General features: G+C 45.5%; 1 protein-coding gene across 3 annotated transcripts in view; it reads left to right on the top strand.

The window, feature by feature from the left end:
• Positions 1-27,457, top strand: part of pign (phosphatidylinositol glycan anchor biosynthesis, class N) — a 154,009-nt gene that overhangs the window by 52,485 nt on the left and 74,067 nt on the right. For all 3 annotated transcript variants that reach the window (XM_085989264.1, XM_085989265.1, XM_085989266.1), the window contains exons 10-13: positions 116-156; positions 4,090-4,149; positions 7,047-7,139; positions 10,538-10,593. In XM_085989264.1, the coding sequence (XP_085845390.1) occupies positions 116-156; positions 4,090-4,149; positions 7,047-7,139; positions 10,538-10,593 (250 nt within the window). The remainder of the gene's footprint in view (positions 1-115; positions 157-4,089; positions 4,150-7,046; positions 7,140-10,537; positions 10,594-27,457) is intronic.

Here is a 27,457-nt window from a genome sequence, read left to right as displayed (position 1 = left end):
CCAACTTCACGCACTAGTGATGCGCTAACGTTTGCGCGGGGGGGGGGGTAGCTGGGTTGCGCGCAGGGATTATTATACTTGTATTTTTAAAAATTTGTTTTGCTGTTTCTTTCAGAATGGAAGCTAAATGAGTGGAAGAGATTAGATGTAAACCAGGTAAAACACTTAAGTTGTTCAAAATTGAACGTTATTTTTTACGTCCATTGTGATATTTATTTGTGCCGCATGTTTTTCCTCCTTATAATCAAACCTGAAGGGAAAGCACTTCCCATCTTGCCTGTCAAACTCCACAATTTAACTCATAAGAGTTTGAGAAAGATTGTGCCTGTACTGTATTTGCTTAAAGACAAATTGCCCTGCCTTGTCTAATTAATCATTGAATCTTGTTACAAATCAATAACGATACCAAACTAATCTTTTGGTTTCAAATGAACAATGCTCTTAGCAATCGTAGAAAATATAATGGCCCAGAAATTAGGATCGGGGGCTTGCCGCGCGTGCAAGCCCCCGATGTGCACTCACCCGGCGCGCCGACAGCTGAAGCCTGGGACTGCTTGGAATTCCTGTCACTGGCCCGGTTCAGCTGTCAGCGCGCTGTGCTTACCTGATCCAGCAGCGTAGTTAGTGCGATGTGCCGGCTGGGATCAGGTGAGCACTGGGCAGCCAATCAGGGGAGGGGAAACTTCATTCATGAGTTTGATAGTAAGAACTGTCAAACTCATGAAAACTACGGGCGTCCAAAACACTACTTAAACTTTAAATAAAATTTTAAAAAACATCCCACTAATTAAATGAACTATAAATAACTTTAAAAAACTATTTTAAACAATTAATCAAATTTTTGAAAAAAATAATTTTTTAAGAAATCGGATCTAAAAATAAACTTACCTTACTGTAAAGTCCTTAAAAAGAATAAAGCTGTGGAAAAAATTGTATAATTTTAAATAATAGACCACTTACCTTAAAGAATCAAGTCCTTACGTCTGCTTTTTTCATTTCTAAAAAGTTGAGGCCCTTACACACGGGCAAACCTGTCAAAAAGAAGGAAGTTCAACGCGTTGGGACCAGAATTACTGGGCCATTGGTGCAGTACATATTATTTAAATCTGACACAGCGATATGTGTAAGAAGTTAAGTCACAGATCAGCCATGATCTCAGTGAATGGCTTGAGGGGATAAATGGCCTCCTCCTGTTCCTGTGTATATCATGCAGCAAAACTAATTGTGTGACAGGTTTTTATTGTACCCATCAAAAACACTAGATACAGGAAACTTTGTGCTATCTGGCACCGACGGGACCGAGCTGCTGCTGTACACTCCAAACTGCCGTACACTCCAGAGCTAATGTTGAAACATACGGAGATTTTCATCTCCGTATGAATCAACAAACCCTGTTGCTTAGCAACAGCTCTAAACAGTCGGCAAGCGTCTCTGTAGCGTCTCTAGCTGAAGCTGTTGCTTAGCTACAGACCTTGCACAGCTTGACTGTTCAAAAAAAAGCAAAGAAAAGAAACGAAAATAATTAAAAACGGCTCCTGATTTTTGCCGGTGGCTCCAGCTTGCCGGACGGTTCGCCTCCGGATAACTCAAAGTTTCCTGTAAATGGATATTGGACACTCTTATCATCAGTATTCCTTCAAAAGAAAGGAGTAAGTGGGAAAAAACTGTGGATAAGAAGAGGTTGAAACCTAAGGGATGTGGGCAATATTCCCGCCAAGCCGTGCAGCAGTGTGGAGGTCCCGCGCAGAAGTGTGGAGGTCCCGCGCAGGCCATTAACCGGCTTTTCAATGGGAGAAAGGCGCACGTGTGAATATGTGAATGGGTCGCACAGCCCATTAAAGGGTCCGTGCACCAAACAAAATATCAGAGGGAAGATTGGATGTGGGATATTTATGTTCAGACTATGTAGCTGGGGAAGGGTGTTGCTTGTGGAGGGTGGGAGAGGGACCTGGGGGAGTTCATCCAAGCAGGTTGTGGCTGAGTTAGAAGTAGAGATGAACGGTTTTCAGCAATTCCTTGAGGCTTCAGCGATTCTGCCTCTTACCACGTTAAGTACGGACTCAGTGACCAGCACTGCAGCGGAACCCTTTGGCAGAACTGGATCACCAAGGAGGCTCGGAATGAACACCACAGAGACTGCTGCACCAATAGAGTAGGTGCAACAGTTGAGGCAGTGAATGAGGGTGAAGTGGTACAGGGAGTGGAAAGGCAGATTAATTCTGAGCATCGTGAGTTGTGCAGTATGTGGCCAGCGAGATAGGTAATAAGGTGGGGTGATAATTATACTGTTATGGTAACGGCAAGGCATTTAGAAAGAAGGGCCAAGGCGCTTGCAAATTAAACATTCACTTCCTCCAAGTGCTTGCGGAAATCCTGAAGTTGCGGTCTGTCAATGACGGCTCCGACACAGGCTGCGCTGTGGCCCCCCCTCTTTCTCCCCTCCCTGCCCACAGAGCCACAGTAATTACGCTGTTAAATTCCCCACTAAAAGTTAGACCCAAAGGAATTAGGTGTAACTGGGGTTTTAATAGCGTAGCGACTGCTAAACAACTGTTATGGGACTGAAAAATTAATTTAAATTTTGTGCAGTGTAAAATTTGTCCATTTTAATGAATTAAAATTTTTGTTTTTTTCAAATTTTTAAAAACTTTAAAAAAAAGTTTGTCCATCTTTATTTCAGGTTTGCCTTTTCCCCCATGCGAGAGCCCCAATCTCTCTCAACATTTTTAAAAAGTTAGAATTTTAAGCGCTTACTCACTTCCTTGTTTGCTGTCTGTGAGAATTCTGCGTTTTGATTGGCTGCTTAGGCAGCCTGTTGACATCACAGCAGTTCGAACAAGGGGATCCCCACTACAGTCCGGTGACTTGAATTGAAGGTCGGAAAACACAAAGTTCTTGACACAGGGATCGTGAGGTCCTTGTGCGGAGCGTACTTCGGGGCCAGCGGCGAACGCCTTTGCTTTGCTGCTGACCGCAAATGCCGGGCCAATATTTCTTGTGTCTCTGCGTTTTGCCATGATTTGCACACAAACTTTCCACTTCACGTTACATGAGCACAGGACTCCCAGTGTTTGAGATGTTCTTGGAGTGTTAGTTTTTATCTGCTGTGTACTGCAAGGACAAGTTGAATTGTTTCTGAAACTAAATTTAGCAAATTGTGTGACAGAATTGTCCTTTATTCAAATTATCCAACTGAATAAACAAGAATACCATGTACCTTGCACAGAAAATAACATTTAAATGTTAAATCATGAGTATGACGATCCTTCTTATAAAGCAATATTTTCAAATTTGCTACAGTACCTCACAGAAACTCTCATTTTACTGGAAACTGCAAAGTAATTTCTCAAAAGTGCAGGTTGTTTTTGGAGTGTTTACTAAGTAAATCTCTAATATAAATACAAATTTTCAAAATACTGATAATTAACGGATCTCTTGTGAATATAATAGAGCTTGAATGTTTAAAAACCTCTTATAATTTTCCCCTATCTCCCCTGCTGCCCTGTGTGTTTGTACGCCATTTTCTCTCTCTATCCAAGGCACCAACGTCGCTGGTTTTGTGACGTTCTTTATTGAAATGCAATGGCAGACAATTGTTCTTAACTTAACGTAAGTGCTGCTCCTGGCCTCGTTGCTGGGTACACTAGACTGCCTGGTGCAGGGCTTTGCACCAACCGGTTGGCTGTAAGATTCGCAACCACGAATACCCACACGATCTGTTCTAATCTAAGACGGGGGCACCATTGGAGCGGTAAAATGCTTCCCGAGGAAGGGAAGAAAAGCTGATGGGTGCCATTTCCATGCAGTTAATGACTGGTGAAAACGGATGATTTTGAACAGATCACTCTCACTCACTCTCTTGGTTGACAAGTTGGGGAAAGTAAAACTGTGACAATCCTTTAATTTTCATCATCTGATTTGTGTTGTACTACAGTACTTCTGAATGGTGATACCAACTTCAGCCACCATGGTTGTTAACGGGGCCTTTTAATTGTTGGTTTCAGAAGAAGTACGGGAGTTTACGTCGCTTTTTGATTTCTGGTCGCCATGAGCGTTTGCCATTAATTGTTTCTGTTTTGCATTGCACAGGCTGATATAGCTGCCCTGATGGCTGCTCTAATAGGAGTCCCCTTTCCTCTAAATTCTGTGGTAAGCTAAGATTTTGTGTTCTCGTTATTTAATTAGAGGAGCAAATCACAAAGGTTCCACACTTACCAAAAATGGCCTGGGCTTTGTATCTGGTTTTTGCTTCTCCCAGGAGATCACATGGGGCTGGATTTTCTCAATGGAGACGTGCTGGAGGCGGGACTTCTGGTTTCCGGGTTTCAGTCCCCCCTCCAGCGACGTCTGACCAGCCCACGCTATTTTCCCTTTATTGGCCTTGTTATCGGCCAATTAATGGAAAGCCGGTGACACATGACGTCAGCGTATGACACTTCATCTGTCGAAAAATTTTTGACAGATGAATTGTCAGCATTTTGACAGCTTTGAGACCCACAGCAATGTGGTTGACTCTTAACTGCCCTCTGAAATGGCCTAGCAAGCCACTCAGGGCTGGTAAAATCCAGCCCATGGTTTCGGGTGGGGTGGAGAGTATGTATGGAGAGGCGGAAAACTAGATTAAAAACACCCAGGCCAATTTGGGGGTGGGGGGGGGAAACAATCTGGGAAATTCCTCTCCAACCCATCTAGGCGATGGAAACTAGTCCTGGAGATCACACTGGCCCTGAATTGCCTGCAGTACCTTCCTTCTGTAAGAGGTGATCTTCGCTCCAGCCAGAAACGGGTCCCGCTCTCGCTAATAGGAGCCTCCCCCATCTACTTCACATGCAGCAGCTGGAAAGTTGCACTTCTGACGCAGTTTCGTGTTTGTAATGATTCATTACTGTAAGCTTGAAGGCTTTTGGTTTGAAACTTTGTGCGTGATTCAATAAGACTTTCTGTGCAGCCGTTAGCCGCATAAAATGTCTTGGCTGCCGCTTAAAGCACGGCATAAACCCCTTCTAAACATGATCAGAGCTCTCAACTGGGGCCAGGAGCATCTGTGTGCATATACCCTCACGAAGGAGCGAGTCCAAGAAAACGTTGGGTGGCACCAGACCAGATATCGTGAAGTCTGGTCACTTGCAAAAATAAGAGACTCTAAGAGTCAGTTTATGCCATGCTACAAAACTGGATCATTCTTTGGATGGAGCACTGGTCCATGTTGTTAGTGGTGGGATTTGAACTTGCGTCGCCGGATCATTAATTAAGTTTCAGCCAGTACAGAATATTATGCCGATTAATTCACGGGATGCGAGCGCCGCTGGCAAGGCCAGCGTTTATTGCCCATCCCTAATTGGTGGTGAGCCGCCTTCTTGAACCGCTGCAGTCCGTGTGGTGAAGGCATAGCGGTTTAGCACAACCGAGTGGCTCGCTCGGCCATTTCAGAGGGCACTTGAGAGTCAATCACATTGCTGTGGTCTGAAGCCACATATCGGCCAGACCGGGTAAGGACGATAGATTCCCCTCCCTAAAGGACATCAGTGAACCAGATTGGTCTTTACAACAATCCAGGAGTTTCAAGGTCACCATTACTGACACTAGCTTTTTTTTAATTCCAGATTTACTTAATTAAGTGAATTAAAATTCCCCAGCTGCCGTAGTGGGATTTGAGCTCACGTTTCCAGATCGTTAATCCAGGCCTCTGGATTACTAGAGCAATAGCATAACCACTATGCTACCGTACCTGCTTTGACCAGTCCCTTCTTTGTGACGGTTGTTACTAACTTGTCTTCCCTTTTTGGAATCCCTCCATGGAGTGAAGCGCAGCACTGGGAGCACTTGTTCAGGCAACGGTATCCATGTTTGGCGCCAAAGAAAAGAAACATTTTCCTCGCATTTAGAAGGTGCTGACTTTAGAAAGAAAGAAAAGTCCTTTTTAATGGTCCGGCAGTGACTTACTTTCCATGTCCTCAACCTAGACTTGCTCCTTCAGCATGTAGAGGGTGCTGCCATTCAAAGACCTTGGAGGGGAGGCAGCGTGACATTTTAGTTACGCAAGACTGTGTGAAATGAAGTTTGTACAAAATTGACAAGCAGGGAAAGACCAGCTGGTCCATCAAATCTGCTCCAAATTTAGTAAGCTGCACATCTTTACCTCATAAAATGAAGGACAAAATTGGGAGTTTTTTTTTTCAAATTGTTTAATTTAAGGTGGATTATCAACATCAAGCACTTTTTTTTTTGTTCATCCTCCCAGAAAGAACTTCCGTTATTTTTGATCGGTTGTAATCCAGCAACACTATAAACTCACCGCATCCCATTGTAACGGGAGACCAAATCCTATTGTTCAAGTGTACAGCACGTGTATTGACTAGAGTTTAGAAGAATGAGAGGGGATCTCATTGAAACGTATAAAATTCTGACAGGGCTGGACAGACTGGATGCAGGGAGGATGTTTCCCCTGGCTGGGGGGGGGGTCGAGAACCAGGGGTCACAGTCTCAGGATACGGGGTAGGACATTTAGGACTGAGATGAGGAGAAATGTCTTCACTCAGAGGGTGGTGAACCTGTGGAATTCTCTACCACAGAAGGCTGTCTAGGCCAAGTCACTGAATATATTTAAGAAGGAGATAGATAGATTTCTAGACACAAAAGGCATCAAGGGGTATGGGGAGAGAGCGGGAATATGGTATTGAGATAGAGGATCAGCCATGATCATATTGAATGGCGGAGCAGGCTCGAATGGCCGACTACTCCTATTTTTCTGTGTATCCGTGAAATCTGACCACAGTCTTGCTTGGGCAGTCCAGCAAATTTTCTTTATTTTGTCTATAATTTGCTTCATACTGTTAACTATGTTTTAAAGTAAAACTCTGAAAGGCAAAGTACTCGGACATGTTATTGATCGCTCTTTATACTTTTGGAAACAAATGTAGCCTGAATCGATTGCAACCAGAAAGGTTTCTTCACCAAAAACTTAAAGCAACTATTTCAGATATTCTGGGTAACTCATTTCTGGTCTCGTGCATCAATTTTATTATACTTATTTTGTTTTTTGATAGGGCATTTTACCTATGGGGTATTTAAACAGCAGTGACCATTTCAAAGCTGAATGCATGCTAACGAATGCCATGCAAGTATTGGAACAATTTACGGTATGGAATTTATTATTTTTATTAAGTGTCAGTTTTTTTTTAATGTTTAAATCTCGCCAGGCAAACTAGTTTTACTTTTCATGTGTCTCTTAATCACTCTCCCAATCTTTCTGGATATTTTCATTCATGCTCATGGGCTGAAATGTATCGTTAATTAATTCAAACTCACATCATTACATTTTCATAGAACTTATTAAGTGGCCATTCCTTTGATTCTGGGTCAAGTTAAATCGAGACATGAATCAAAATTGACTGACAGAACATCGTGCATTACTTTTTTATTGGGCCAGCACAGTACAGGAAACTCTCTTTTTACCGGCGCCTAAATAACCGGAAATCTCTCTTAACCGGCAAAATTCAGGAGTAGGTTCAGGTAAGTTTTACTTCATATTAGTGGCCGTGTAACCGGGGTTCCTGCACCTGTTGCCATGCAACAGGGATGCCTGGATCTGTGGCCGTGTAACCGGGGTTCCTGGATCTGTGGCCGTGTAACCGGGGTTCCTGCACCTGTTGCCATGCAACAGGGACGCCTGGATCTGTGGCCGTGTACGGGGCTCTCGTACCTTAGTAAGTATACCTCTCTGTAATCCGGACTTTTTGATCAACCGGCACCACGCCGGTCCCGTTGGTGCCGGATAAAAAAAAAAGAAAGAGTTTCCTGTAGTTCAAAAAGCACGCAAGCTTTTGGGATCGTGTCAGTACCTTTTTTTAAAAAGTAAGGTTTGTGATTACTTGGGCTGGAATCACCTCTGCTCTCCCGTTCCACATCGGATGGGACAGTGGCGGAAACAGCGGGGTGGGGAGGCACGGTTAGACATGGATTTCCCTCCCCATGCCCCTGCTGGGACTGCTGCTAACCACCCCTAACCATTCAGGCGAATGGTGGTGGTGGTCGTGGTTTGGTCTCCTCGACCATTTGCCTCCCTTTTTTCCCTCTTTCTGCTACTGCCCAGAGTAGCGGCATTAGTGGCCCCAATGCCCAAAGTGGAGGGAGAGAGCCTCGTTTCCCTCCAATTTGGCCCCCAGCACTTACCTTAGTAGGTCTCGATTTCTGCCTTCCCTCTATGGGGCTGGTCTGTCCCTTTTTAAGGTCACTCGCACCGTTGTCTAGTGCCGAAGCAGCACCTCGCGACATCTTTGCCCCATTTCCCGCCTCGATCGTGGCAGGCTCTTTCTTGGCGGTGAGAATCCTGCCAGGAGCCCATCCTGCACGGCCAACGAAGCCAGCCTAGGGATCACACTTGGCCGCAAGGGTGGGCGGAAGTTCCCAACAAGGGAAAATCCAGTCACTTGTGCTCAGCGGTTCCTTCTTGGCCATACCTCTGGCAGTGTGCACTCTGGCGCTGAATTTCTGCAGGAGTTGTCTGATCTCCTGCCATAACGGTCTAAATGGCTGAAATTACGGTTAAAGATTAGGACAACCCCCCACCCACCCTGAGGAAATTCAGGGCCACCATGCATAAACCACATTTTTTTTTTAAATGTCTGAATTTATTTTATTGAAAGACCCAGATGAAGGGTTTAGGCCCATGGTTGAAGGAGTAAAATTGGAGCTGAGGTAAATCAGGAGCTAGTGGTTAGGCGATGCTTCTTTGGACTTTGAGTTTGAAGATTTAGGAGGAAGATAAAATCTTCCAGTTTTAAGATCATTTGAAAGATCGAGCTGGAACAGAAGACTCAACGGGCTGGATTTTCATTCAGGGGATGTGATGGAGGCGGGACTACAACTTTCGGGGTTGTTCTCCCGCCTCCATCGAGATGTGGCCAATCCACGCGATTTTAACTTCATTGACCTTGTTGAGCAGGCTCAGCAGGCCAATTAAGGGCCACCCGCAACAGGTGACGTCACAGACTGAAATTTCATCGGTCAAGAGGTTTTGACAGATGAAATATCAGTGTTTCACAGCTGTTTGAAGCTGTCAAACACTGACAGTCTTACTTCTAACCTGAGTCCTTCTCCACAGACTCAGTTAGAAATCTCTCCTGCACAGAAAGCTGCAGGCTGTCACTTTTGACAGTTCGCAGCCATTCTGCTTTCTGTGCCGGTGAGATGAGGGGCTCCCGAGACCTAAAGGAAGGAAGGCTGTAAAGGTAAGAAAAGGTCATTTAAACTTCTTTAAACACTTTAGACACACCAAACACACTTACCTTTGCACTCATGCACACATCGCTCACCTGAACACCGACATCTCGACCCCTCCAAGTCCTTCAACCCGACGGCCCGCCTCGCAAACTTGGCGTGGTTTGGCGCCGTCGGGAATCCCACACTTCAGCATTAAAAATAGGGATTAGGCTAAAAACTGCCTGTTAACTACCTCGGGTAGGCGGGTCCCAGCACAGGGCGGGTACTCGCCTCCTTTGAAATTGGCATGGAGGCGGGTTGGGGGCGGGATGGGTTCGTGCCCCCCGAATTCTCGACTTTAACCCCCCCCCCCCCCCGCACGCCTCCAATCCCGCCTCTACGGCCCAATGAAAATCCTGCCCAGCAAGTCTATCTCATGTCCAGGTTTGATTTTGAGTAATGTTTTGACCATCCCATCTCCAGGTGCTTTACAGAAAGGGGGGAGAGAGAAGAATGGACACTGAGTGGTAGAGTTAGAGGAGGTGACTGAAGGTGTGCTCAAAGAGTTGAGCTGCGAGGATGCGTTTTAAATGTGGTGGAACAGTGAGCAAGGCAGAGAGTTTTAGGAAGAAAATTCCACAATGCCAGCTGCCACTGTTGGAGGGATGCGGGAAGGATAAACAATAGCCTAGGCCCAAGAAAAGATATACTTGCCATAGAGGGAGTGCAGCAAAGGTTCACCAGACTGATTCCTGGGATGGTTGGACTGTCGTATGAGGAGAGATTGGGCCGACTAGGCCTGTATTCACTAGAGTTTAGAAGAATGAGAGGGGATCTCATTGAAATGTATAAAATTCTGACAGGGCTAGACAGACTGAATGCAGGGAGGATGTTTCCCCTGGCTGGGGGGTCTAGAACGAGGGGTCACAGTCTCAGGATATGGGGTAGGACATTTAGGACTGAGATGAGGAGAAATGTCTTCACTCAGAGGGTGGTGAACCTGTGGAATTCTCTACCACAGAAGGCTGTGGAGGCCAAGTCACTGAATATCTTTAAGAAGGAGATAGATAGATTTCTAGATACAAAAGGCATCAAGGGGTATGGGGAGAGAGCGGGAATATGGTATTGAGATAGAGAATCAGCCATGATCATATTGAATGGTGGAGCAGGCTCGAAGGGCTGAATGACCTACTCCTGCTCCTATTTTTCTATGTTCTATGTAGAATTATTGCTATAATATTAATAGGATTTTACAGCCTTGTAATGTGTGACTGCCAGAAAACTTTGTTCATGGAGATATAGATACTTTATTGAAGTTATTAATTTTTTTTTTCAGGTGAAGATGATTCACAAGAAAGAAACCACTCTGTCCTTTTTGTTTAGCCCCTTTAAGTAAGTAAGTTTAGTTCTTTTTTAGAGTGCTAATCTAAATTTATTTTCTGTTGCATGAACGATAAGAATGAGCCACTTATGTGGTGTATCCTGTACTTTTTCAGGGACACAGTGCATACATCCCAAGCATCAGTGTTTCCTGCTGACGCCAGTGTGTCAGCGTTTTGGTGGCCAAAATCAGTGCCAGACCCCCCCCACCCCCCCAACCATCCACCCCACCTAACCCTCAGCCCCATGCCCCCTGACTACAGTGGCTGATACACTGGCCATCAGCACTCCTCGTCTTGGTGTGCTCCCAGTGCTGATGGCCAGCTTTGCTGCCTCTGCCGACTTTAGAGGGGAGCTTTCTCCAGTGATCTCGCTTACAGTATGCAAAGCTGGCCATCAGCGTGGGCGCACAGCGGGACCTACCCAGCGCCTTAGACACTGGACCCAAGTCAGGGGGAGATGCAAGGAAGGGGAGCAGGGCAAGGGGAGGGGTTGGGGCAGAGTAAATGTCAAGGGGAGAGAGAAGATTGGATAGCAGTTGGGTGAAATGGGCTGCAACAAGATGGGGAAATGATGGCAGTGAAAGAAGGGGGAAAAGGTAAAAGTTGAAGGGAAGGAGGAAATATATGGCAAAGAGGAGGGAAATAAATAGATGGCAATAGAAGGGAGAGAGAAATGGGAGGTAATGAAGGGTAAAGGAAAGAGGACAGAAGCTGTGGACGGCACGTGATGGGAAAGGGGAGAAGCCAAGAGCGGTGGGGGAGGAAGGAGACATTCGCTGAGCGGGTATGGGCAGAGCGAGTGCCAGTATTAAGTTGTGGGAGAGGTGGGCGGTGAGAACTCTGGGGAGAGAGGAAGGATTAGCAGGTTAAATTGGGGAGGGGAATAGCTGAAGAGTTGGAGGGGGCGAAGAGTGCCAGGTTGTGATTTAGGAGGTCAAGTGCCTGGATTAACTGGCAGGGTTGCGGGGGGGGGGGTGGAGAGGGTGGGGCATTGGATGGGGTGCAGTGTCTCTGTGAACTGGAGGGGTGAAGAGTGCCTTTGTGAACTGAAGACATTGGGGAGGGGAGGTGCTTGGTTGTGGGAGTGACAATTGCGGTAACATTTGGCAAATGATGATCTAGTTGGGTCTGTTAAATGCAAATGTCACTTTTTTTTGCCTTTTTAAACAAAAGAAATGTATTAATGAGGAAGTATAGAAGTTCTTAGTGAGCCAGAATGTATCACTTTTAATGCAATTTTTTTTCAGAGGAACATAACCACAGACCATTCAACATTTGGATTTCCCCTTCTTGCTTTCATATTTAACTTTTTGTTTCTTCCAACACAAGCGAAGGAATGTTGTGCATGTCTACCAATTAAGTTTCCTAACCCATTGTAACTACTTGTTTTCATGTATCGGGGCTGTTCTTGAACAGTCAGCTTTTTGGGTGCTGTGACAGGATTTTTTGGAGCTAGTTTTCTAGCTTGGCGTGTAATCAGTGTTAATAAGTATGGTGGAAGTTAGTTTAACCCTTTCAGCACTGAGGCATATTGGGGTTTCAAAATATGATCAACATTCTTGCCCACCCCCACTCCCATAGCTCAGTGGGCCGCACCCTCGCCTCGGAGTCAGAAGGTTGTGGGTTCAAGTCCCACTCCAGAGACTTGAGCACAAAAATCTAGGCTGACACTCCCAGTGCAGTACTGAGGGAGCGCTGCACTGTCGGAGGTGCCGTCTTTCGGATGAGCTGTTAAACTGAGGCCCTGTCTGCTCTCTCAGGTGGACGTAAAAGATCCCATGGCACTATTTCGAAGAAGAGCAGGAGGGTTCTCCCAGGGTCCTGGGCAATATTTATACCTCCATCAACATCATTAAAACAGATGATCTGGTCATTATCATATTGCTGTTTGTGGGAGCTTGCTGTGTGCAAATTGGCTGCTGCGTTTCCTACATTACAACAGTGACCACACTTCAAAAAGTACTTCCCAAGCGCTTTGGGATGTCCTGAGGTCATGAAAGGCGCTATAAAAGTGCAAGTCTGTCTTTCTTTTCCCTACATTTCACCATATCTGATACTTCGACATTTTTATCATTAGACGGTTCTACAAAATAGTATAGTGAATAGTAGAATATATAACTTGAGGATATTTCATCATTTATACAATATAAACGGACACATTGAAATCTTGTTAGATTGTGACAAGCATCTGTTGTCAGTAAGGGTGCATCTAAGGCACCTTCCACAGGAAAGCAGCCTGGCAGAGATTGCCGTGACTGGTCAGGCAGCGTAGGGACCCTTCCCAGGAACACAAGGAATTGCCCCCATTTGTACCGTATTTATTAATAATAATGCGTTACCCCTTCGGCGGTCCGGACCACAATCCCGGCCTGGAATCCCAAGTGGGCACCATGTCTGCTTGCGATCGGCATGTTCGCCTGAGCGAACTCTCGCCGATCCTTTGCCAGGGTCTGCTTAGAGATGGGGATGCGAGAACTCCTGATGAAGCTAATCTCCGCCTCAGCCCCTTGCACCAATAAAGAAAGACTTGCATTTATAAAGCGCCTTTCACGACCACCGGACGTCCCAAAGCGCTTTACAGCCAATGAAGTACTTTTTGAAGTGGAGTCACTGTTGTAATGTAGGAAACGCGGCAGTCAATTTGCGCACAGCAAGCTCCCACAAACAGCAATGTGATGATGACCAGATCATCTGTTTTTAGTGATGTTGATTGAAGGATAAGTATTGGCCCAGGACACTGGGGAGAACTCCCCTGCTCTTCTTCAAAATAGTGCCGTGGGATCCTTTCGTCCACCTGAGAGGTTAGACGGGGCTTCGGTTTAACGTCTCATCTGAAAGACGGCACCTCCGACAGTGCAGCGCTCCCTCAGTACTGCAGTGGGAGTGTCAGCCTAGATTTTTGTGTTCAAGTTGCTGGAGCGGGACTTGAATCTACAACCTTCTGACTCCAAGGTGCGAGTGATACCCACTGAGCCACGGCTGCCAGTCAAATGTTTGCATTTGAAAAGGTTAATATAATTTGTGTTCTCCCCTGTCACTTGAATAGTGAAGTGTAACTGCAAATTTGTCATTTAACTGAATAGATAACACTGTGGATAAAGCCAACGACCAAAGTGCCAGATGGCAAGCTGCTGTGTCTCCTCTGTTTTTTGTTAAATACAAGCCAGGACCATAGCCCTATTAGCACACAGTGGTCACGTGGCTGCTAGCTCACTCTGAGGGAAACAAAATCTGTGATTGTGCTGTCAGAGCTAGAGGCTAACTTGTGAAATGAAGGCTTCATTAAAGCAGATGGTGCTGTTGAAAGCAGGGCTGGGTATGCTGTCGACATCGGGAGCGTAGGGTTCCTGTTCCCAAGGTTTTAACGTTCCCTGCCTGCTGTGATTCCTGACTGGTCCACTGAAGAAGGCCTTTGGTTAAGATGAGAACTGGATTTTCTATATATATATAATATATATTTCTCTATCTATCTCTCTAACTATCTATCTATCTCTTATATCTCTCTCTCGCTCTCTCTCTCTCTCTCTCTCTCTCTCTCTATACCTATCTCTCTCTCTATACATATCTCTCTAGATATCTCTCTCTATATCTATCTCTCAATTTTTTTCAATTCAATTCAAATCGCTTTATTGGCATGACAAGTTACATCTTATGTTGCCAAAGCATCGAAAAACATTCATGTTTGTTCACAAAAATACAGATCTATCCATACAGTGTATAAACAGATATATCCCTGAGTGTATAAATACACTTCCATATAATTTATATATACTCTTCTTATATTTAGTGGTTGTCCCTCTGTTTATGGCAAGCTGTAACTCTCTCTCTCTCTCTCTCTCTCTATACATATATCTCTATATCTATCTCTCTCTCTCTTTCTCTCTCTCTCTCTCTATACATATCTCTCTATATAGATCTCTCTCTCTATATCTATCTCTCTCTCTCCTTTCTCTCTCTCTCTCTCTCTCTCTCTCTCTCTCTCTCTCTATACATATATCTCTATATCTATCTCTCTCTTTCTCTCTCTCTCTCTATACATATCTCTCTATATAGATCTCTCTCTCTATATCTATCTCTCTCTCTCTCTTTCTCTCTCTCTCTCTATACATATCTCTCTATATAGATCTCTCTCTCTATATATCTCTCTCTCTCTCTCTCTCTCTCTCTCATTCATATATATATATTTAAGCATTTTGGAGGATTTTACTTCTGGACACCTGCACTGCCCTTTCCCACTATCTGCACCTGTGATTAGAGACAGGAATGTTGAGAATTGTAGTTTAGGTGTCCTGACTGCTTCATAGTCTGTTCGTGTTACAGTGTTTGACATGGCAGGCCTGCTTATAATATTGAAGTACGTTTTCCACGTGATCCCCACTGGAGTGCCACCCCATGTGATTTGCTCTTCACACTTCTTGCCCACATAGATCGCTCTCTCTTGCATTTTGTATAAGAGGATCATTTTATTAAAGAAAGAAAGACTTGCATTTATACAGCGCCTTTCACGACCACCGGACGTCCCAAAGCGCTTTACAGCCAATGAAGTACTTTTGATGTAGAGTCACTGTTGTAATGTAGGAAACGCAGCAGCCAATTTGCGCACAGCAAGCTCCCACAAACAGCAATGTGAGAATGACCAGATAATCTGTCTTTAGTGATGTTGTTTGAGGGATAAATATTGGCCAGGACACCGGGGAATAACTCGCCTGCTCTTCTTCGAAATAGTGGCCATGGGATCTTTTACAACCACCTGAGAGAGCAGACGGGGCCTCGGTTTAACGTCTCATCTGAAAGACGGCACCTCCGACAGTGCAGCACTCCCTCAGTACTGCACTGGGAGTGTCAGCCTAGCTTTATGTGCTCAAGTCTCTGGAGTGGGGACTTGAACCCACGACCTTCTGACTCCGAGGCGAGGGCACCGCCCACTGAGCCACAGCTGGCAATTGAAATGATGCCCAACGGCAGCAGTTTCCTCGGGGCCTTTCTCACACATGCGCCACCGCAACTTTGGCGTGAACCCCGTTCACGTTTGTAAATGCCATTTCCGATGAAACTACGCTCCTCTATTTCTACGACTCGCCCAATTTTATAAAGCCCCCTCTAAACTTTGAACGCGTCTTTCAGCTCCACCTGTGAAGCCTCCGGTGCAGCAGGGCACCCGTTTTTTGTCCCCTGTGAAGCACTTTGGGAAGGAAAGAAAGAAAGAAGTTGTATTTATGTAGCACCTATGACGACCTCTGGATGACCAAAAGCGCTTTGCAGCCAATTAAATATTGTTGCAGTTTCCCCACTGTTGTATTGTAGGGAAAAGTTTTAAAGGCATTATATAAATGATGGCGTTAATGATCGTTGAGACTGGCCATTAAAGTATCTCAACAAAGTGCCAACAATCATTCGGGAATGCCTTCTAAAGTTGCATGTGACTTGGAGTTGTTTTGAGGCTGGTATAAGATCATTGAGAGATCGTGGGGCGGGGGGGGGTGTTGGTGGTGGAGGCAGCGTCTGAAGTCTGGTGTAGGGGTGGCCCAAGGCTTCCTTGTCTAGTCTGGAGGGGCATGCCTACTCCTCCTGGCCCACAAGGAAACTAAAAAGAAAATTTAAAAACAAAAACTTACTTGGCTTCTTCTTGTGGCCACGATGGTTGTTCCCGGCAGCTTTGGCCTGGCTGGAAATCCACCTTTGCTCAGGCCTCGGGTTAAAGATGTTTCAAGTCATGAAGGGTTCAGATAGAGTAAATAAAGAGAAACTGTTCCCATTGGCTGAAGGGTCGATAACAAGAAGACCCAGATTTAAGGCAATTGGCAAAAGAACCAGAGGCGACGTGAGGAAAAACCTTTTTACGCAACGAGTGGTTAGGATTTGGAATGTGCTGCCTGATAGGGCGGTGGATACAGAATCAATAGTAGCCTTCGAAAGGGAATTGGATAAATACTTGAAGGAGAAAAAATTTGCAGGGATGTGGGGAAAGAGCGGGGGAGTGGGACTGACTGGATTGCTCTTCGAAAGAGCCGGTGCAGACTCGATGGGCCGAATGGCCTCCTTTTGTGCTGTACTGTTCTATGATTCAATAAAATAGCAGCTCGGACCCTGTTGACGTCATCTGCATATTTAAAGAGGACCCCGCTGGTTTCTGACGGATGTCCTTGCTGCCTGCAATTATAACATTGCTGTCGGCCAGATCGGCGAGGGAAAGAAGTTTGTAAATCACCCGCTTCATTTTAACTGCCTCCCCTCCCCCGGCTTCTGCCACACAGGGGAGGTGAGTTAAAGTTCCCCTTAATGTGTTGTCATGCCAACATCGAGTATCACTGGGCCGCGAAGAATTATCATTTTATTCTCGTGCTCTTTTTCCACGCTCCCCAGATAAGTATAATGAGCGCAATCTAAACTTAATTCTGTTTTAAAAGTTTACTTCCACCGACCTCCGCCTGCAACCGCTACACTATCTGATTTGTGGTGTAAAGCTTCCTTCTTAAGATGTCCACAGCAGTTGTGTGTGATCCATTGCAAATGTTTTCAGATGTTAACGGCTGTTCCTAAATTTTTTAGGTCTTCTCGGTTTTATATGTATTTAGTCTTGGTCTTGGGACTTGAAACTCTGGTTAACTTTATACCCCGTCTACCTTGTAACTTGCAATCCTGAGCCCATTATGCTAAAATGACTTCCATTTGACTTTCTCCCACCTTTTATTAATCATTAGTGATTAATCGCAGGCTGATTTGGGAAGCGGTGTCGGATTCTTCTGTGGCTGCATGCAGCCTCTCGACATCATGACACCGAGGATCGTGCTGTGCTACTGTGAACTAAGGCAGGAATGCCTTTATGGACTCTTCTGCAAATAGGGGTTGCAGAGCTAAGAGTTTCATGTCACATGCCAATTGCTAATCTTGATATGCTCAGCGGGTGTGAGAATCGACACCGAGCCGGCTCTGTGTAGCGAAATACATGCATATCACCGCTACATTACTTTTCACAACAAGGCAAGTGTGCTGACTGACTGAACTGACTCAGAGAAATTGGCCGGCCAGAAGAAAGAAAATCTTGCATTTCTCCAGCGCCTCTCGTGACCACCGGGCGTCCCAAAGTGCTTTACAGCCACTGAAGTGCTTTTGGAAGTGTGGTCACTGTTGTAATGTAGGAAACGCGGCAGCCATTTTGCGCACAGCAAGCTCCCACAAACAGCAATGTGATAATGGCCAGATAATCTGTTTTTAGTGATGTTGATTGAAGGATAAATATTGGCCCCAGGACACCGGGGAGAACTCCCCTGCTCTTCTTCGAAATCGTGCCATGGGATCTTTTACAACCACCCGAGAGAGCAGACGGGGCCTCGGTTTAACGTCTCCTCCAAAAGACGGCACCTCCAACAGTGCAGCGCTCCCTCAGTACTGCACTGGGAGCGTCAGCCTAGATTTTGTGCTAAAGTCTCTGGAGTGGGACAACCTTCTGCCTCAGGCAAGGTTGCTGCCCACTGAGCCGCTAGTTGACAATGGAAACAGTTAATTTCACAGCAGATTGCAAGAGCCACAATCATCAGAGTCTCTACTGCTGTCATTGCTTCTGAGGTTAGGGCATTTATCTTCCAGATTGCCATCAATAACAGGAGAACCATACGTCTGCAGCCGTTGGCATTGCATCAAGGTGAAAGCGCCTTATTGTTCTATTTGCAAATGGTGATATTAACCGTTTCCTCTGTTGATGTTGACCTGGTGGGGACAGGGAGGGCAGTTAACTGGAATGGTTCATCAAGGAGTTGTATGCCAAAATTGGCCCTTTTAGAGAGACAGTTATTGATAGGGTAGCTGCTGAGAGGCTGTTTCCCCTGGCTGGAGAGTCTAGAACTAGGGGTCACAGTCTCAGGATAAGGGGTCGGCCATTTAGGACTGAGATGAGGAATTTCTTCACTCAGAGGGTTGTGAATCTTTGGAATTCTCTACCCCAGAGGGCTGTGGATGCTGAATCGTTGAGTATATCAAAGCTGAGATCGATAGATTTTTGGACTCTAGGGGATTCAAAGGATATGGGGATCGGGCAGGAAAGTGGAATTGAGGTCGAAAATCAACCATGATCTTACTGAATGACGGAGCAGGCTCGAGGGGCCGAATGGCTGAATCCTGCTCCTAATTCTTATGTTCTTGGGTTGCTAGTTACTATCACTCCATTTTCTCCTTGTGGAGGCCTGTAACATGCTATATTTTGCACCTGTCTACTTTGTAAGTATGTGACATGAAAATACCAGATCAACACCAAATTTGCGTCGAAGTGCCAATTGAACTTTCCAGAGTGGCCCTATGCAACTCCTTGGAATTGACATTTTCTTGATCAGTACTTTTCCGGCCCAACGAGGAAGGAGCCATTTCTGGATCTGGTTCTGGGGAATGAGGTGGAGCAAGTGTCAGTAGGGGAACATTGAGGGAGCAGTGATCTTAGTATCATAAGGTTTAGATTAGCTATGAAAAAGGACAGGGAGCAATCTAGAGTAAAAATACTTAATTGGAGGAAGGTCAATTTCAGTGGGTTGAGAACAGATCTGACCCAGGTAAATTGGACTCAAAGATTGGCAGGTAAAACTGTAATAAAACAATGGGCTGCCTTTAAAGAGGAGATGGTTTTGGTACAGTTGAGGTACATTCCCACGATGGGCCGCTCTCCTGATCCAGCACGGCTAAAGGCTACAGAAGTAAAAAAAGGTAAGTGAACACTTTTTTAAAAACTTATCACTCACCTTGCATACTTACCACTCCACACTTGCACCCATCACTCACCCCTACACCTTACTTCCAGGCGCCTCCGACTGCCACAGACCTCCTCCACGTCTCCTCCAACCCGGCGGGGTTCTCCGAGGTCGGGAAGCCTTCACCTGTGAAGGTAAAATGGCACTAATCACTTTTTTGCTGCCTGTTAACTACCTGTTAACAGGCAGTTAAAAGGATTAAAAGCCTTTCCCGCCTCCAGGAGATGGGACCCGAAGCTGCACATCCTCCCGCCTCCTGGCAAAAGGGCACGGAGGTGGGATGGGGGTGGGTTTGCCATCCGCCCCCAATTTCTCTGATTTTACGTGCTGTCCCGCCTCCATGCCTGCCTCCTCGGGGCTTGGGAAAATCGAGCCCATAGAGTACAAAAGCAAGGAAGTTATGATGAACCTTTATAAAACACTGGTTCGGCCTCAACTGGAGTATTGTGTCCAATTCTGGGCACCACACTTTAGGAATGATGTGAAGGCCTTAGAGAGGGTGCAGAAAAGATTTATGAGAATGGTTCCGGGGATGAGGGACTTCAGTTACCCGTGGATAGACTGGAGAAGCTGGGGTTGTTCTCCTTGGAGCAGAGAAGATTGAGAGGAGATTTGATAGAGGTGTTCAAAATCATGAGGGGCCTGGACAGAGTAGATAGAGAGAAACTGTTCCTATTGGCAGAAGGGTCGAGAACCAGAGGACACAGATTTAAGGTGATTGGCGAAAGAGCCAAAGGCGACATGAGGAAAATCTTTTTTAACGCAGCGAGTGTTTAGGATCTGGAATGCACTGCCTGAAAGGGTGGTGGAGGCCGACTCAATCGTGGCTTTCGAAAGGGAAGCGTCTAAGCAGCTGAAAGGAAAACAATTGCAGGGCTACGGGGAAAGGGCGGGGGAGTGGGACTAGCCGAAGTGCTCGTGCAGAGAGCCGGCACAGGCTCGACAGGTTGCGTGGCCTCCTTCTGTGTTGTAACCATTCTATGATTCTTTGGGAAAAAAAAAAGTATGGCATAGTCAAGAAAATCTGCTGACATCGAGTCTCTGTGGCGGCAGTATGGATGAAGTCATGCTACTGAACAGCTGCTGTACAAATTACAGTTTACATTACATGAAACTCAAAGCACAGCCCATTAGAGGCAAACCAGAAACTTGCGCAAGAATATTGCATATTTTGTTGCACAGTTTTGCTACGAGCAGTTCTAGTAATTTAACAGAAATTACACAGTCTGCTGACTACATTTTCATGTTAGACTTTGAGACTTCACTAAAATTAGCGAGGGTTTTTTTTGGTGGGGGTTAATATAGCGCTTCTGCAGGAGCATAACAGACTGCGATATGCTCCTACGATAGCAAAATACTGCGGATGCTGGAAATCTGAAATAACAACAGAAAAAAGCTGGAAAAACTCAGCAGGCCAGGGCAACATCCGTGTCTATGCCTGTAAAGGTATTAACGTGTGTTCAAAAAAAAATCTATCAAAATTCAACTGAGGCTACTATGTAGTCCCAATCAGACCTCACCGTCCGCGGCCTCTTGCATTGTTCCACGGAAGCTCAGCGTAAGCTCGGGGAACAGCACCTCATCTTCCGATTAGGCACTTTACAGCCTTCCGGACTCAATATCGAGTTCAACAATTTCAGATCATTCAGAATCTCGGCCCTTATTATATTTTTTATCCACACCTTTGGTTTGTGCCTTTCCCTTTTTTCTCTCTCCCACATGGCAGCTGTCTCTCACTCTGCCAGCGCATTTCACACTTCATCTAGCGCCATCCTTTGTCTCTTTACCTGTCCTATTACCATCTCGTCTCGCCTTGAATATCTCTTAACGTCTCTTCACCTCTCAGACCTTCCCTTTTGTTCTTTCATCCCCCTCCCCCATTTCCCAGCCCCCAAAACTGCCTTTTAATCTGTTTCACTTCCTGCTTTTTTTCTCAGTTCTGAAGAAGGGTCTTCGACCTGAACCATTAACTCTGTGGGGTCGATTTTCGTGCAGCTTTAGGCAGGGTTTCAGGCGTGTGGTGGGGGGGGGAATCCCGAATTTGGGGGTCCCGACACCATCCCGCCCAAAACCCCGCTCCACACAACTTTCAGAGGCGGCGGGTACCCGCCCCGCACTGGGACCCGCCGACCCCAGGCGGGAAGTGATTCGTGCCAATTAACTGCCTGTTAACAGGTAGTTAACGGGCAGTCTTTAGCCTAATCCCTATTTTGAGGGGTTTCGTGTGGGTTTCCTGACGGCTCCAAACCACGCCAGGTTAGAGCAGGCGGGCCGTCGGGTTGAAGGAGTTGGAGGGGTCGCGATGTCGGCGCTCAGGTGAGTGATGGGTGCATGAGTGCAAAGGTAAGTGTGTTTGGTGTGTCTAAAGTGTGTGAAGAACTTTTATTTACCTGTACTTAACCTTAACAGCCTTTCTTCCTGCAGGCGTCGGGAGCCCATCACTCAGCCGGCACTTAAAGCTGAATGGCTGCGATCTGTGACAAGTGACAGCCTTCAGCTTTGAGTGCTGCTGAGAGTTCTAACTGAGTCTGTGCAGAAGGACTCATGTTAGAACTCAGACTGTCAGTGTTTCACAGCTTGAAACAGCTGTGAAACACTGATACTTCATCTGTCAAGAACTCTTGACAGATGAAATTGCAGTCTGTGACGTCACCTGTTGCCGGGTGGCCCTTAACTAGCCTGCTGAGCCCGCTGGGTGGACTCAACAAGGTCAATCAAGGGAAAATCGCGTGGATTGGTCGGGCGTCGATGTAGGTGGGTCAAAAACCCGAAAGTTGTAGTCCCACCTCCTTCCCGACAGCTTCGGGAAAATCGACCCCTGTTTCTCTCTCCACGGATGTTGCCTGGCCTGCTGAGTTTTTCCAGCTTTTTCTGTTGCAGTATGATCTTACCTGTACTCATTCCCGCTCTTCACGCTGTGCACGCTGCAAGCGGACATCTTTAAATCTCACAGTGATGGAAATTCTTCTGGCAGTTTTGTAATTCAGTTTCCAAGTTGTCTGCACCCACTGGACCTGTCCTGCTCAGGGAGAACCCTACAGGTTTCAACACTCGAGGAACAACGTTGCAGTCGATATATAAATTCTAAACGTTTAACACCGTTGCCAATATTTTCACTCGTGTTTCAGTGCAGCAAAGGCTTCACGTGGATATCCAGACCTGTGCAACATTTATACACAACCAAGGTATCCTGCAAAGAGGCGATGGGAGACAGGGGAACGGGAGTCGCCTCGCTGACCCTACTGTGGCACATTTTTGCTCATGTTATTTTCAATCCCGGTTCCCTGCCTTTTCTCGATTTACAGGAAACTTTGGTTTATCCGGAGGTTGTATGGCCGGAAACCTCGCTCTAACGGCAGAAATCAGCAGCCGTTTTGGTTAGGTTTTTTTTCTTCTCCTAGCATTCTTTTAACAGGCAGGCTCTGGAAAGCGTCTTTGTAGCTTAGCAACAGCTTCAGAGACACTTCCAAGGTACGGGCCGAGTGTTTACAAGCTGTTGCTGAGCAACAGTGTTTGTTGTCAAATATGGAGATTTTCATCTCCGTATGCTTCAACGTTAACTTTGCATGTCCGGCAGTTTTGATATATCGGCAACACGCCGGTCCCGTCGGTGCCAGATATCAGAACTTTTCCTGTATATGCCTTAATACTGTTGCTGTGCAGTCAGATCACCCTTTTCCTTCTCATCGCCAGGGAATATAACCCAGATTAGGCACTTTACAGCCTTCTGGACTCAACATAGAGTTCAACAATTTCATATTACCTCGGCCCCTATCATATATATATTTTTTATCCACACCTTTTGTTTGTGTCTTTTCTTCTCTTCCCACATGGCAGCTGTCTTCCATTCTGCCAGCGCAATTTACACTTCATCTAGAGCCATCCTTTGTTTCTTAACCTGTCCCATTACCATCTCCGCTCGCCTTGAATATCCCTCAATGTCTGTTAACCTCTTCCGCCTTCTATCCTATCACAGACCCTCCCTTTTGTTCTTTCATTCCCCTCCCCCCTTTCCCAGCCCCTACACTTGCTTAAAAATCTGTTCCATTTCCTGCGTTTTTCCAGTTCTGACGAAAGGTCATCGACCTGAAACGTTAACTCTGTTTCTCGCTTCACAGATGCTGCCCAACCCGCTCAGTATTTCCAGCATTTCCTGTTTTTATTTCAGATTTCCAGCATCTGCAGTATTTTCTTCTTTTTGTAATATAACCCAGTCTCTCATTATTGCTCAATCTCTTCTTCATACTATCAATGTCTTCATACTATCAATCCTTGGTATCATTCTAGTGAATCATCTGTGGACTTTATGCAAGGCCTGTATATCGTTCCTAATTTAGGGTGCACCAAACTGAATGCAATATTTCAAATAAGGTCTTGCCAAGGCTGTATATAACGGCAATGATACTTGGTTGCTTCTTTATCCAAACATGTTGTGATCACTATTTGGACTGGCAAGCTAGCTTTTAATGACTTCTGGACCTACACTTCCTGAATCCTTTTGTTCATCCTCCCTCACTCTAGCTTCCCCATTTAGATTGAATTCCTATCTGCCACTCTTAAGTCTAAAATGCAGAATTTGTTAAGTTGAGCTGCACTTACTATAATTCCCCCTCACTCATTTAATTTGTTTGTGTCCTTTTGCAATTTTCTGTTTTATTGTTCATCGTTCACTATACCTCTCGTATCATCATGCAAACTTGGATATACTTCCCTCTATTCCCAAGTCCACATCATTTGTAAATAGAGTTAAGCTGGGAAACAACTTGTCCCTTTCTCCCAATCTGAGAAAGCCCCTTTTATTCCAGCTCCTTGTTTCCTACCTGCCACCCAGTTTCCTATCCATTGCTAGGAGGATGCCTCCAATTTCACACACCTCAGTGTTTAGCTGGCAATCTCTTGTGTGGAACCTTATTAAATGTCGTCTGAAAGCCCATGTATATAACGTAAGGACATAAGAAACAGGAGCAGGCCCTTCGAGTCTACTGCTCCATTCAGTAAGATCATGGTTGGTCTTTAACCTCAACTCCACCTTCCCGCACTATCCCCATATCTCTTGATTCCCTTAGTATCCAAAAATCGATCGATCTCTGCCTTGAATATACTCAACGACTGAGCCTCCACAGCTCTCCGTGGTAGAGAGTTCCAAAGATTCACAACCCTTTGAGTGATGAAATTTCTCCTCATCTCAGTCTTAAAAACATCCATTTATCTGCCTCTATGCACAAAGAGCTGTATTATGTTATTTAGACATGACCTACTTTTCACAGGTCTTGCTGATACTTCTGAATCAGCTTCTATTTCCAAGTGCTCACGTAGTCTGCCCTTGATTGATCTTCACAATTTTCCAACTACTGACATTAAGCCTTGTCGCTTGTCCCTTCCTTGTTTTTTTTGAATAATGGTATAATATTTGCTACCTTCCAATCTACGGCTATTATCCTTGAATCCAGCTTGCCTTGGAAGGTTATAACTAATCTAGCCCCAATTTTCTTGCTTGCTTATTTAAACTCCATCTGATGGAAGCCACCTAGACCTTTGTTCCGGCTTCAATCCCATTATTTTATCCATTGGAATTGTTGTGTTTGTACAAAGGTTATATAATTAGTTTGGTTAGTTAGGGCCGGAGGTCATGTGTATAAGTTACTCAAGGGCAGAACTAGGTTAGATGTCAGGAGGTTCTTCTTTTCCCAGAGGACAGTAGACCTATGGGTGGCGAGTGCTTGATTCACTGCATACCTTCAAAAAGAGAGCTGGACCAGTTCCTGATGAATATTATTTGCCCGTATTTTCCGACCCCCACGGGTGTGTACGGGCTGTGTACACACCCGTAGGGACCTCGCACTTCGCGTGCCTGAAACTGGCATTTGCATGCGTTGAAAACCGGCATTTCCGATCTGTCAAGAATCCTCTTGACAGATCCTCCACCTGCCCGGGGAGAAGGGCCTCTGCGGGGGGAGAATTCCGCTTTCTGTAGAATCTCCGCCCGCTGAAAACCTTTAAAAATCTTACGCCTGGTAAAAGCAGGAGTAAAGCCTGCTTTTACCAGCATAAGAGTTTAAAAGAGTAAAACAAAATTTCACTCATTTATAATTTTAAAATACTTTTTTTAAAAAGGTGTTTATTTTTAGCCCCGTAAAAAACTTTAATTTTTTTTTTCAAAAAATTTAATTTTTGTTTAAAATATTTAATTTAATGTAATTTTAACTAATTTTTAAAACGTGATTTAAAAAAAAATTATTTAATGTTTGTGTTTTTTCATTGATTGCCATTCATACTCGAAGCTGAGAGACCTGTCAAAAGTATGAAGGAAGATTCCCTTCTTTCATTGGCGCTCCATGGCCCACGTGATCCCAGGGACGCTTGCGAACCGCATGCGCCTCTGGGATACGTGGGCCTCTGCGCATTTTGTTGTGGAGAGGCCCAGGAGTGGAAATGGCCGGACCTCTGGAGCCCTCTGGTAAGGGTGTAGATTTTTTCCAGATCGGAGGCCTCCGCACGCAGGAAGCCTCCGATCGGAAAATACGGGCCAATGTCACTGTTCCCAAGATCTCCACCTATTACTGGTTGGTTACTCATAACTAAAGCAAATGTTGCCTGTACCCTTGTTGGAGTGAAGACTTTCTGCATTAAAACAAAAGAAAAGAAAGAACTTGCATTTCTATAGCCCCTTTCACAACCACTGGACGTCCCAAAGCGCTTTACAGCCAATGAAGTACTTTTTGAAGTGTAGTCACTGTTGCAATGTAGGAAATGCGGCAGCCAATTTGCACACAGCAAGCTCCCACAAACAGCAATGTGATAATGACCAGAGGAAACTATGTTGAATGGATTCAACAAATCTATTCCCTTCCCTTTCGTACAATTCACAAGGGGCCAACAACGACACCGGCAGACACCTGAGTGCGCAAGTACTGCAGTTTCAGGCTCAGCGTCACCAGGGAGGCAGTGGAAGATTAGCGCTAGTGAGTGCTGTGTAGAAGCTGCAAGGTATGCAGAAGGCTCACTAACTTGAATCTACAACTAACCCCGATGAACGTGCATCATTGTTAGGAGTCTGCTCTGCTGAAATTACTGCAGCCTCATTGCTTTGAGACAGTGCCTGCTGTAACTTATGCAGAGCTACATGGTGGGATAGAACTGTTAGGTATACTGCCAGACCCTGTACTGCACCCCACTACTGCTGGAGGCAATTGCTTCATGAGGACAACTTGTTCTGTCTGAGCATAGAACATTGCGCTATGATGGCTCAGAATTCGTAGTGCCCCAAGCAAATTAAAGCCAGCCATGCTTTATGGACTTCAGACCCCAAATCGTCCATTGCAGGAGTATTTGTGAGAAATGCAGCTGAAGTGCCTATCACCAGTATAACTAGGAACTCCATCACAGAAGACACTGGTGGTGTTATGCGGTCAGTGGCACACTGTAGAACAGGCAATTATTCCTGCATTTTTAACAACCACATCTTTCATTCATGCCTTAAGCTCCTACTTGGCAGCAATGTTCGTGCGTTGTCTTTGCACTCCTCTTTAAGTCAGTGCAGCTTCTGCTGAACTTAATGCTGGGTCATCCGAGTTGTTCATCAGTCTTTCATTCACGTAATGCCACACTTGCCTCCTCCGTATATCTGGGGGGAGGGCGGGGGGAAGCATCCTCTCCCATTACAGATGTGTCCATCACAGAGTTTAGAAGAATATGTGTCAGCTGTGGCTCAGTGGGCAGCACTCTCTCTCCTCTGAGTTAGAATGTTGTGGGTTCAAGTCTCTCTCCAGGGACTTGAGCACAAAAATCTAGGCTGACACTCCAGTGCAGTGCTGAAGGAGCGCTGCACTGTCTGAGGTGCCGTCTTTCAGATGAGGCGTTAAACTGAGGGCCCCGTCTGCCCCCTCAGGTGTGTGTAAAAGATCCCATGGCACTATTTTGAAGAAGAGCAGGGGGAGTTCTCCCCAGTGTCCTGGGGCCAATATTTATCCCTCAATCAACATCACTAAAAAACAGATAATCTGGTCATTATCACATTGCTGTTTGTGGGAGCTTGCTGTGCGCAAATTGGCTGTTGCGTTTCCTACATTACAACAGGGACTGCACTTCAAAAAGTACTTCATTGGCTGTAAAGCGCTTTGGGACGTCTGGTGGTCATGA

This window comes from Somniosus microcephalus, chromosome 5 (assembly GCF_052327205.1).
Source record: "Somniosus microcephalus isolate GS21.2 chromosome 5, FLI_Smic_1.0, whole genome shotgun sequence".
NCBI lineage: Eukaryota > Metazoa > Chordata > Chondrichthyes > Squaliformes > Somniosidae > Somniosus > Somniosus microcephalus.
The sequence above is the reverse complement of the archived record's forward strand: the minus strand, read 5'-3'. Positions and strand labels throughout refer to the sequence as shown.